The sequence below is a fragment of the Hordeum vulgare genome, chromosome 2H, assembly GCF_904849725.1.
Source record: "Hordeum vulgare subsp. vulgare chromosome 2H, MorexV3_pseudomolecules_assembly, whole genome shotgun sequence".
Lineage (NCBI taxonomy): Eukaryota > Viridiplantae > Streptophyta > Magnoliopsida > Poales > Poaceae > Hordeum > Hordeum vulgare.
Window position 1 is genome coordinate 214757197 of NC_058519.1, and position 12323 is coordinate 214769519.

Sequence of the window (12323 nt, forward strand, 5' to 3'; positions counted from 1 at the left end):
TGTCTTAAGTGCCAACATGCACATTAAAATGATTGTGATGTAGTATGATAGAATGGTATCCTCTTCCGAATGATTCGAGTGGCTTGACTTGGCACCTGTTCACGCATGTAGTTGAAACAAAACAAACATAGCCTCTACGATGTTGATATTCATGGTGATTTATATCCTACTCATGCTTCACTCAATGTTGCTTAATCTCAAAACATGTTTATGACTGTTGTTGCTTTCTAGTTGGTCGCTTACGAGTATCTTGCTAGCCTTCACTTGTACTAAGCGGGAATACTGCTTGTGCATCCATTTCCATAAACCCAAAAGTTGTTCCATATGAGTCCACCATACCTACCTATATGCGGTATTCACCTGCCGTCCCAAGTAAATTTCCATGTGCCATACTCTAAACCTTCAAATAAATATTATGTTTTGTATGTCTGAATCGCTAATGTAGTGACTAGTTGTTGTCAGTATCTTCCATGCTAGGTGGGTTATTCTCAAGATATGTGTTGATTCACTATCATTCACGAGAAAGTGGCTGGTAATTAGAATGCCCAGTTCCATGCTCAAAAGTCAAATCAAATTTAACTAAACAAAACTCCCCGAGGATTGTTGTGTGTATGGACGGTACCCGTGGATTCGGCCCGCCGTGGAGTGTGATCGATTGGTGGAGGGGGAGTAAAAGATTTACTATTCTGTTTGGAACCCGCCTATAATGTATTTAGCATGGAAGATATTGAGATCTCTTAGTTGTTATGTTGACAATGAAAGCATACCGCCCAAAATTTTGATCCATCACTGTTTTAAAAGATCGAGCTCTGGCACCTCTACAAATCATTGCTTCCCTCTGTGAAGGGCCTATCGATTTTACTTTACTGTTGAGTCATCCTCTTCTTATAAAAAGGCACCAGTTAGAGAACACCTCCGTCATTTGTATGCTTTGTTATTAATTGATATTGAGTATGAGTATGACTGGATCTCTTTTACCATGAATTACAATGTCTAGTCAGTCCTTGTTCTTCGGAGGTGCTCTGCATTTATGTTTTGCGGTCTCAGAAAGGACTAACAAGATACGAGTTTATCATATTGTATTATGATTGTTTTGATCAAATTGTTGTCATCTGAGATTTATTATTATTGCTCGCTAGTTGATTACGCCATTGATATAAGTAAATGTGAGACCTAAATATTATTGTGAATGTGGTTAGTCTATAATCTTAGATCAAGATCTGAACATAAGTTAGACATATTTACAATAGCAAGATCAAATAGAGTTCGTAAAAGTTTTTCTTTATCACTTTCACTTTATCAACTGAATTGCTTGAGGACTACGTCTCCAACGTATCTACTTTTCCAAACTCATTTGCCCTTGTTTTGGACTCTTATTTGCATGATTTGAATGGAACTAACCCGGACTGGCGTTGTTTTCAGCAGAATTGCCTTGGTGTTATTTTTGTGTAGAAATAAAAGTTCTCGGATTGTCCTGAAAATTTACGGAGAACGTTTCTGGAATTAATAAAAAAATATTGGCGAAAGAATCAATCGGAGAGGTTCCACCACCTGGGCACAAGCCTGCGGGACGCACCCTTGGCTTGTGGGGCCCCTGTGGCTCCACCGACGTCGTTTCCACTCCTATATATTCTTATCTGGGGAGAAAAAAAACCAGAGAGAAGAGTTCATCGCATTTTACGATACGGAGCCGCCGCCACCTCCTGTTCTTCCTCGGGAGGGCAGATCTGGAGTCTGATTTGGGCTCCGGAGAGGGGAAATCGACGTCGTCATCATCACCAACCATCCTTCATCACCAATTTCATGATGCTCTCCATCGTTCCTGAGTAATTCCATCGTAGGCTTGCTGGACGGTGATGGGTTGGATGAGATCTATCATGTAATCGAGTTAGTTTTGTTAGGGTTTGATCCCTAGTATCCATTATGTTCTGAGATTGATGTTTCTATGACTTTGCTATGCTTAATGCTTGTCACTAGGGCCCGAGTGCCATGAATTCGGATCTGAACCTATTATGTTTTCATGAATATATATGTGTTCTTGATCCTATCTTGCAAGTTGTGGACACCTATTACGAGTTATGATCTGCATCCCTCAGGGTGACAATAACTGGGATTCTTTTCGATGATTACCATAGTTTGAGGAGTTCATGTATTCACTAAGTGCTCATGCTTTGGTCCGGTTCTCTATTAAAAGGAGGCCTTAATATCCCTTAGTTTCCATTAGGGCTCTGCTGCCACGGGAGGGTAGGACAAAAGATGTCATGCAAGTTCTTTTCCATAAGCACGTATGACTATATATGAAATACATGCCTACATTACATTGATGAATTGGAGCTAGTCCTCTATCACCCTATGTTATGACTGTTGCATGATGAATGTCATCCGACATAATTATCCATCATTGATCCATTGCCTACGAGCTTTTCACATATTAATCTTTGTTAAGTTACTCTTCCGTTGCTATTTTTGAATCAATACAAAACTGTTACTGTAACGCTTGCCACCGTTACCGTTACCTCCATACTACTTTGCTACAAAATACTTTGCTGCAGATATTAAGTTTTTCACGTGTGGTTGAATTGACAACACAGCTGCAAATACTCAAGAATATTCTTTGGCTCCCCTTGAGTCGAATCAATAAATTTGGGTTGTATAATCTACCCTCGAAAACTGTTGCGACCCCCTATACTTGTGGGTTATCATATCCTCGTCAGTAGCCCCCGAAATAATTGGGGTCTGGAGGCCTCCAGGCGAGGAGGGCGAGTGGTTTTTTCCCCGGTACCTGAAGGACTTGTCGAGGTAGGCCAGCCGGCTAGAGCTGGTAGGCGGCAAAGTGACGTGCCAGCGGGAGTGGTAGTCGGCCGGGCCGCGGCCGACCCTGGTCACAGCCGGACACTTCCTAACAGGTGACCGTTGTGCCTTGAGCTCTCCGTGTCACCTCGGTTCCGGCGCCGACTAGAAGGCGCCACGTGTCGGCCAACAGCGGGCGGCGGGACCATGACTTTCTACGCGATGGGACTATGTTATATGGAAAGGTTGGTCCGTCTCGGCCCACGAGCGGATCTTCTGTGGCCACGCACCGTCAGTTGGCGTTCCCCACGCGCTTTTAATGCACGGAGATCATGAGGAGGTGGGGGTCATGGGCGTAACAGATCTCGCACGCCCCCACCTCCCGATGCTTTAAAAGGAGGAGGGAGGAGCCGAGGCCGCCATTGCCTCCTCGCCTTTCCTCCCACTTCTCTCGCCTCGAGCTCTCCGCCTCCTTCTTCCTCCCCGCGCCTGTACGCCCCTCCGCCTCCTCTCTTCCTCCTTGTGCCCGCATCACCTCCCCAAGCGGCGGATCCGCCTGGGTCCGTCGCTCGCGCCTCTTCTCGCCTAGCTCACCGCCGGCGACCATCAAGATGCCGAAGGTTCCCGTCGGTTCGTGTGAGGGGTCCATCGTCACGGAAGCTCACATCGAGTACCTCCGTCGAACGGAAAAGCTCCTGTCTGAGGCAGTCCTCGAGGCCCTCGCGCGAGAAGTGGAGCTCGAGCCGTTGCCCTGCGACGGCGAGCGCGTCATCTTCGGCACCCACTTCCTGGTGGGCTTCGGGCTGTCGGTGATCTCATTCTTCCAACAGTTCCTCGACTGCTACGGCCTCCAGATGCATCATCTGGGGGTGAACTCTTTCTGGTACATCGCGTGCTTCGTCGGGCTGTGTGAGGCATACCTGGGCATCCGCCCCTTCGTGTCCTTCTTTCGCCACTTCTTCTACTTCCGCACACAGATGCACAGAGCGGAGGCCTACTCCTGTGATGGTGCGGTGGTGTACATTCGTCCCGACCGGCCGCTGCCGAAGATGAAGTTCAAGGACTCCTTCAAGAAATGGCAGCGGACCTTCTTCTACGTCCGTAGCATCGATGAGGAGGGGGACTAGGTCGGTCTCCCGGACTTCTACGACGCGCCGCCGAACATGAGCAACTAGGACCTTAACTCGTTCACCGTCGAGATGCTGCCTATGATCACCCGGGTGAAGGAGCTCGAGTCCTCGATGCAGCTGGTGGCTCCGGACCTGGTGGCGGTCTTCATCTCCCACCGAGTGCATACCTTGCAAAGGAGGCCGCATCGGATGTGCGACATGAGTGGCAACAAGGACCCATGCCGGTTGTCGACAGTGGAGCTGCCGCTGCACAAGATGGTTGGCCGGGTGAACGGCATCACCAACTTGTAGCTGGATTTGGAGGTGTGGAGCTTCGGCCTGGAGCCACTCCACCGCGGCAACCGGGCACCAGTTGTAAGTCCTCGGACGACTGGCACTTTTTCCCTTATTTTTCTTTTGATTTGCAGTAATTGACGCGCGGCTGTGACGCTCCTCATCTCTTCGTCTGGCAGAACCCGGACGCCCGAACCCGACGCGCTTCCTCCCAGACGTGGAGGAGTCAGACGAATAAGACTACGAGTCGGACGGGGGCGGCCCTGTCGCCCCCGAAGGCTCGGGCATGCCGGAGGAGAAGGAAGGCAAAGGGGATGAGGGCGACGAAGTGGATGACCCGGCCAGCGCCCCAGCCGACGAGGCGGAGTCGTCGCGCCACCCGCCCAAGGGGTCCGTCAGGGACTGGACGGACGACGACGACGAGTTGTAGGTGCTTGATGCACCGCCGCCCACGACGGGGCTGCCTCGGAACCGCCGTCACGGAAGGAGCATAGAGCGGCCGGCTGGAGGCCGACTACCTGTTACCGAGCCGGCCCGCCGCTAGTCAGCACAGGAACGTCGCCGTGAGAAGAAGCCGACCGACGGATCGGCCGACGGCCTGGTTACCAAGAATACGCGGTCGACACACCTCTGCCGGCACGGAGGAGACTCAGGCGCGGACCCCGCGTGATCCCCCTCGACACCGGGTAAGGTTTTTCTTAGGCCCGTGCCTTCTTTTTTTCTTTTCTTGGTTGCCGCGTGGCGTTTGAGCTTATGTCTTGTAGTGACTCCATCGAGCTGCCGGAGGCCGACGCGTTGGCCCTCGAAGTCGAGCAAGTCGCATCGCTCTCCGCAGAGCACGCCACGACAACGCGCGAAGGCTAAGGTCGCGCCGACCGTGTGAACCAACATTGGTGGCCCCTCGAGCAAGGCGACGAGGGACGCCCCGCCGGCGCCGCCACGTGAGGATCCCGATGAGAGGACCTCGCCCACGCCCGTGGATGCGCATCTAGAGCCGCCTCCGGAGGTGGTGGCCACGCTGGCTGGCGTGCCGGCTGCACAAGAGGTGGTCCGCTCTATGTCTCACCCAGGGCAGTGGACCGGTGCCGAGGCCGAGGCCCCTAGCGGCGGAGGCTAAGCCATCATTGCTTCGATGGCGCAGGCGAGTCGAGCTGCGCCAGCTGCGGGTGGTAGCAGCGGCAACCAGATCCGTTCAATGTCTGAGGTGACGGCCACGTGGGAGCAACTGCACAATGCCTCGGCCGTGACCAGGACGGGCCCCTTGGCCCCCAGGCACGTCGTGTCGATGTCGCGGGCGTTAGGCGTGATGGCACGCTATAAGAGCAACGTGGTGAGCTTCGCCCAATTGATGGTGGCCAACCTCAAGACCCTGGAGAAGGCACTCAAGGTATGCTTCTCGCCTAAGTTTTTTCTTTGCTTGTTCAGGGGTGGGTGCGCACCAGCGCACCCACTGGGTGTAGTCCCCGAGATTCGGGCCGGCTGCGCGGCTTTGTGGCAGCCGGGCCAAATCTTATCTTTTCTCCATCTTGCCTTTTCAGGCCGAGCAGGCGCAGCGCGAGGCGATCTTCCACGACGTGGTAGACGTATGCCGCTACACCAAGAACTGCTACCACAAGGTCCGCACTGATCTCTCGGCTCGCACGACCGAGCTAGAGGCGGCCAAGGCCGAGCTGGAGGCGGCCAAAGGTAATTCTCTCCCTCTTTGTTGGTGGGTGTGTGCGACCGCTCCCACTTGGTGTAGTCCCCGAGATTCGGGCCGGCTGCACGGCTTCACAGCACCCGGGCCAAATCTTATTGCTTTGTGTTGTTGTAGTCTAGCTGGCTGCTAACTTTTTCTCATGTAGCAGCGGCCATTCCCACAGTTGAGGTGGAGGAGCTGCGCCAGTCGCTCGTCGAGGTCCGATGCAAGCGCGACGAGGTCGCCGGTGAGCGCGACCGGCTACAGACGGGCCTGAGCGCCGAGCAGGCGGTGACGACGCAACTGAAGGCGGAGGTGGAGCGACTCGACAACGCGCTACAGGAGGCGGAGGCGGCGCAGCAAGCGGCGGCCTCCAATGACGGGGCAGCGGCAACCCTCCGGGACGAGGTGGCTCGGCTCGGGGAGGAGGTCCGCCTGGCCAAGGAGCGCAAGAGGGGAGCGGACCTGGAGGAGGCAAGCGCGTTCGGCCTTCTTCGCGGGGTAGACAACAACCTCGCTCGTAAGCATCGATACTTTTGCCCTTTTGCCCATTGAGTTCAGTCAGCCTCCCCTTGTTTCTTACTCCCTCCGTTCCAAAATAACTGTCTCAAGCTTAGTACAATTTTATACTAGAGCTAGTACAAAGTTGAGACACTTATTTTTGGACGGAGGGAGTATTTTATTTCTACGGGCCAGCTCGCTTCCAGAGACGCAGGTGTGGACGGAGCGGGCCGTAGAGGTGCACTGAGAAGAGCAGTGCCGAGCCAGCTGCGAGCCGGGCAAGGCTGCCGAGTGGTCGGCAACAGAGGTGGCGCACGTCTGCGACAGCCGGGTAGTTTACTTTCAACTCCTATGGGACCGGCCCCTACGGGCAGGCCGAGGCGTCGTGCAGGCCCTTTGGCCCGACCGGGCGGAGGGAGTTCCTAACAGTCGTGTCGCGACGTGGATGCGGCATGCCGCGGGTCGCTTTGATGCGATCAAGTCACTTCATACTGGATGACGCATTCTGGAGTTGTTCTAACGTCTAATGAGGTGATCATAATAACAATTTATAGATTCATTCAAAACGCACGATAAAGAACTTACAAGTTCATAACGGCAACTTACAGGTTCTAGCACAGAGCCGCCCTTCTCCTGGCACTGGGTTATTAGCCCATCCTTGGTCTTCGTACACACATGGTCAACAAATTAAAAATAATACAACCTCCTCCTCCTTGATTAACCCAAATATATTCCTCAATTCTTTTACAGCTATTTCAGTTGTACCTCTAAACTGAAACTGAAATGTTCTGAAGGCTAAGAGCAACTCTAATATTCTATCCAATAAGGCGGTATCTATAATGTTTATTGTGCCATCTAAAAATCTCAAAAAGATTACGGTGTACTATTTTGTTGAACTTATTAAATTGCTCACCATATATTTTCTCTCTTATTTCCTCTTTGTGCATGCGAACTTCATTTCTACTCCAATTTCACACCAATGTGCCTCTGTTTCAAATTTTGAGGTGTATTTAAAAGATCAGACGATTCTATGTTTGAACAAGCTATAGAAAAAATGGCAATATTTGTAATACAAAATAACTAAATTATAAAATATGTTTTATGATGAATCCATGGATACTGATTTGGTATTTGTGGGTGTCAATAATTTTTAATAAACTTAGTCAAACATAGATAAGTTTGACTTCTCAAAGAAAAATCCACATTATATTTTGAGAAAGAGAGAGTAATAATTAGCTTTCATGTTTGAACCACACATAATTCAACAATATTTCAATTCAAAATTCAACAGAACTTGTGCAATATAATAGATCAAACAATCCTCCGATCATCCGGAATACTCCCTCCATTCACAAATGTGATGGGCAAAGTTTCAGGTGATACCGAGCCTTAGATGATACCATGATACATGCTTCTGGCCGTTGGATCTCAGATCTAACGCATATGTGAAGCTGGTGTACCTGCATGCAATTCCAATTCCTGAACTTCTGAGGGGCTTCTTTGCAACATATTCCAAAGCCACCTGGGATGGGAGCCATTGGATGCTCCCAGGAGCTACAAGCGTCTCCATGTAAGATGTATATAGACAGATTTTGATGTGTTTGTTCACTCGTTTTAGTCCGTATGTAGTCCATATCGAAATATTCAAAACATCTTACATTCTGGAGGGAGTTGTTGATTATTATATCGAAATATTCAAAACATCTTACACTCTGGAGGGAGTTGTTGATTATCATATCGAAATATTCAAAACATCTTACATTCTGGAGGGAGTTGTTGATTGTCATACTGAACATACAATCCCAAATAGAACATCAACGAAACATAGCATCCGCATGTTCTGCCCACCATTGATGTACACAGGGATTCTCACAGAGTAACAAATATATCATTATATTGAAATTGCTTTACGGTGATAACAGTTAGTACTTTATTTGTTGGAAGTTGCATCACAGTGACAAACATGACCAAGAGAACAAAGGTTTGAGGGGGGAAAAGAACAATGTATTTTGGTTCACCCAACAAAAAAATGAAGGGAAATAACTGCCGTATAAGGAAGCCTTATGCTAAGTCGCCGATCCCATATGCATTTGTTCATACAATTACATTTACTACGATCATCCTGTAAAATTATTTATTGGGTTGCAGTAGCAACCAATTATTTCACGAGCAAACATAAGCTGATGCAATGGTCAAACCAAGTAGGCGAGGATGAATTGAAGCGCTTTGGATTGCTACCATGAGTCTCCCAGTAGTCGCAGACTTACAATTTCACCGTCCCACTAGGTCGAAGAACGACATGCTGCGAAGAATTGAAATATACTCTTAAGAAAATGCGCCAACTGACAGAAGACTGTTGCTAAGTACTACCTCCGTCCCAAAATATAAGATGTTTTTGCAGTTCAACGTCTTACATTTTGGGATGGAGGTAATACAAAATAAGATTAGAGTTATTTATGCATCAGAGAAATTACCTTAATCTGCGTCCGGTTGTATGTGTATGTAATATGTACGAGCTCATCCATGGTCTTGATTACCGCAGGATATGAGAACTCCATACCTTTCGTGTCCTCTAGTGTCATTACCTCGTTCCATGAATCACCGTCATCCCTGGAGACTGCAATCTTAAGTATGCCCCTGGAGAAAGTGTTGTAGGCAACTAGTATTCTTCCATCCTTCATCTTAACTCCATCGATCCCTTGAGGTGTGAAGTCCAGTGGAGAAAACAGAGAATTATAAAACACTGTACATAAATTATTTATTGTCCCACCAGACATGATCTCTCGAGGGTAGTGAAACATTTTCCAATACAACAAAAGGGTAGAGAAGCAAGGAGAAAGCTAATTTAGCCAAACGGTTCAGAACAAACCAGAGTTTGGATTAGGAAGCTCAGTCTTGTGCGCGTAACTCCATGTCACACCACCATCAGCAGAATCGGCCATGCAAACACGGCCAATTGTCTCAAAAGATCGCAAAAGCATCCGAATTGTCCCATTGGCAGTTTGGTATGGAACTGGCTGAATCACCCCAAGTGTTTCACCTTCTATGTATATAGGACCGTACTTCCGCCATGTCCTGCCAGCATCTTTTGTGACCTATAAGTTGTTAAGGGGATTCGTTAGAACCACAATACAGGATGTGATAAACGCTTGATGTCAGTTACTACATTATTCCTATAAACTTGGAGCATATGTTTTTCTATATAAAAAATGAAACACTAGAACATAGTGGTTACCTCCAGCCATGCACCCCAAGAGTTCCAGCTTTCTACTGACGACCCACATAGTAGGCGACCATCTTCAAGCAGGAAAGGCTGCATCCAAAAAGTTGTCATCAGGAACCAATTTACTCAATAAAACATGGCGCCATGCTGACAAAGGCCACAAAAGCACTAAATTACTACTGACTTGTTATCAATCAGTAGCAATCCTGCTGTTAAATGTGCACACTGCATACTGCTATAGAAAGCTATTCAAGGTAGAAAAAACCACAAATTTAGACATGCCTTGTTCTTAATAGGGCCAAGAATACCAGGCGGTAGCTGCTCTCTCTCTGACCAGGATATGCCACCATCCAGCGATCTTTTCATGGCACCACTCCACCTGAACAAGTTGAGTTTATCACCAAGTACCCGAATACAATCCTATAATAAAATCATTTGGCTTCATCTAACTGCTCTATCCTGCGATTCTCTTGCCAGTTCAATCCAACATCAGAGGCCAAAGAAGGAAAATAAAGTTCTTACTTCTGAACTTCCTGACCAATCTTATAGAAGAGGAGCAGCTCATGAGAGGGGAGCTGAAATAGTACAGGATTCCACATGGGCACCCCATCTTGCTCATCAGCAACTTCTGGAGAATGCCAGTGACCATCCTACAAAATGTAAGATTCTTAGGAAGAACTGATAGTATCTCAGTTAATAGAAAAAAAAAATGAAGTGTCCTGGATAGATTGAACCCACACTGTATCTCTGCAACCAGATTCTGACATCCGGAGCACCTTCCTTGGATCCACCAAAATAAGCCACCAAAAAGTTGTCTTTCCCAATCTAGCAAGAGAAATTTTACCTACAAATATTTATAATATTTCTTTAAAAAAACTCTGGCGCATCCAAAAGCTATATACTAGTACCTCTACAATGGTGGAAGCGTGGCAGCTACTGAAAGGGGCACTCCCAGCTGAAAATGTCAGCTCCTCCTTCACAATGCTCCACCCAGACGTCGCATTCTTTTGAGTGCTGCCTTCCATCTGTTGTTCAGTTTCTACCTTGCTGGCACTCGGGTTAGCAATAACCTCCAACGATGAATTTTGAAGCCTATTTCAACTTATTCAGCCGCACATACACTAGACTGAAAAAATAAGACTTTCATGAGGTTATCGGAAGGCAAAACAGAACTTACCCGTTAACAGGCTTAGAATTGGAGTCGATCTCATGCAATGATCTAGAGGATGCTATCGTGATGGCAAGAGGTTTGTTGTTGAGGAAGATCGTCTGAAGTGAATAGAAAATGAAGAGGAGCAGGGAGAACATCGGTATGCAGGCTGTTGCGTTCAATGCTACTTGTTTTTTGCTGCAACTCTGGACGGTGAGCATCACCTTCTTCAGTAGTGTCCCTGCCTGCGACAGCTTAGTACAGAAAATGAGTTAGGGCCCGGTTATGGATGATTCGAATCAAGGAATGGGAGCAGGAAATATGTAGGAAAGCATCAAAATAAATGCTGATTCGAATCAAGCATAAAAAATAAAGCCCCTGTTCCGAATCACCATCTTCAAACATGCTGCATCTAAATAGAGGGGAAAGAATGGAATGGAACGGATTGGTCTTCTGTTGTGCTCTAAATACGTACTTACCACTTTAAAAGTGGCAAAAGAGCAATCAATCAGTGAACTGTTTATTAGGCTCTAAAATTACTACGTACTCCGTATTTCACAATCAATCAAGCCCGTCAGATAAGATAGCTTCCGGACGATTCCATGGTCCATATCAAGGACAAGGAGGGCGGAATTCTGAGAGAATAATAGGAGGATAAAGACAATGATCCGCCGTTGCAGGCCCCGGGTGCGCATTGCCAAGGAAAGAAGAATCAAGCGAAACGAGCAGCGGGATCACGGAAAGCACGGCCAAGGAAGAAGCTGTGACGCGGACTCACTCACCTGCGGTAGCGGCGGCTGCAGCTGCGGCTGCGTGCGTCAACGCGAGGAGGATGCGATCCAGATATACACTGTCCGGTGCGACTGACAGGAAGAAAGAGAAATGAAAGACCGGTGGATAGATCGAGACGGGTTTCTTCAGTGGTTGGCTCGTGCTCGGCGGCGTGTTTATTCACGTTGCGAGGGCGCGGGGGCGGTGCCACCCGGCAGCAGTCTAAAGGCACGCCCACGGGGAACTGGTCCATCGGCGTGGCACATCCAGTCGAAGCTACTCCAGTAAGGCTGCTCATAGCGCCAAATATATCATGTACTGTATGTTAGACATTGTAACATTAGGCGTGCCTGTTTGTTTAAGTTAGGATTGATCTTGTAGATATATCCTTTGTATAGATAAAGATCAATTCTATTTGGCTGGCTTATGCCTTATATAAACACCCAATATGTCCTTGCACAAAGCATACGTTTTTATCCCATTATTCTCACACTGTATATGCTATTATTGTATGATAATATCTTAATAATGCATAGTATTATAGATTGTCTTATTTATTACTCCCTCCGTTCTTAAATATAAGTTTTTTTAAAGATTTCACTAGTGCACTGCATACGAAGCAAAATGAGTGAACCTATATTCTAAAATATGTTTATATACATCCATATGTAGTTCTCTAGTGAAACCATTTTAAAAGACTTATATTTAGGAACGGAGGAAGTAACATGCATGACACATAGTAGCATAACATTTAACATGTTATGGTATCTACATATGTTACTTTAACCATCTTTCTTTATTAATTGT

At 47.6% G+C, this 12323-nt stretch overlaps 1 protein-coding gene across 7 annotated transcripts; it reads right to left on the bottom strand.

Annotated features, from left to right (window-relative positions):
* Positions 1-8278: 8278 nt before the first annotated feature.
* On the bottom strand, positions 8279-11699 carry LOC123425897. 7 transcript variants are annotated; one of them, XM_045109657.1, is made up of 11 exons: positions 11528-11692; positions 10970-10990; positions 10773-10864; positions 10504-10634; positions 10334-10420; positions 10118-10245; positions 9878-9974; positions 9608-9685; positions 9242-9467; positions 8847-9070; positions 8279-8674 (listed from the first exon to the last, which is right to left on the bottom strand). In XM_045109657.1, the coding sequence occupies exons 3-11, from the start codon at positions 10804-10806 to the stop codon at positions 8636-8638; spliced, it is 1044 nt and encodes a 347-aa protein (XP_044965592.1). In that variant the 5' UTR covers positions 10807-10864; positions 10970-10990; positions 11528-11692; the 3' UTR covers positions 8279-8635. The 7 variants fall into 7 exon arrangements, with proteins under 7 accessions (XP_044965592.1, XP_044965593.1, XP_044965590.1 ...); XM_045109658.1 differs by having other exon boundaries at positions 10970-10999; XM_045109655.1 differs by having other exon boundaries at positions 10504-10687; positions 10773-10990; positions 11528-11699.
* Between the last annotated feature and the right edge of the window lie 624 nt (positions 11700-12323).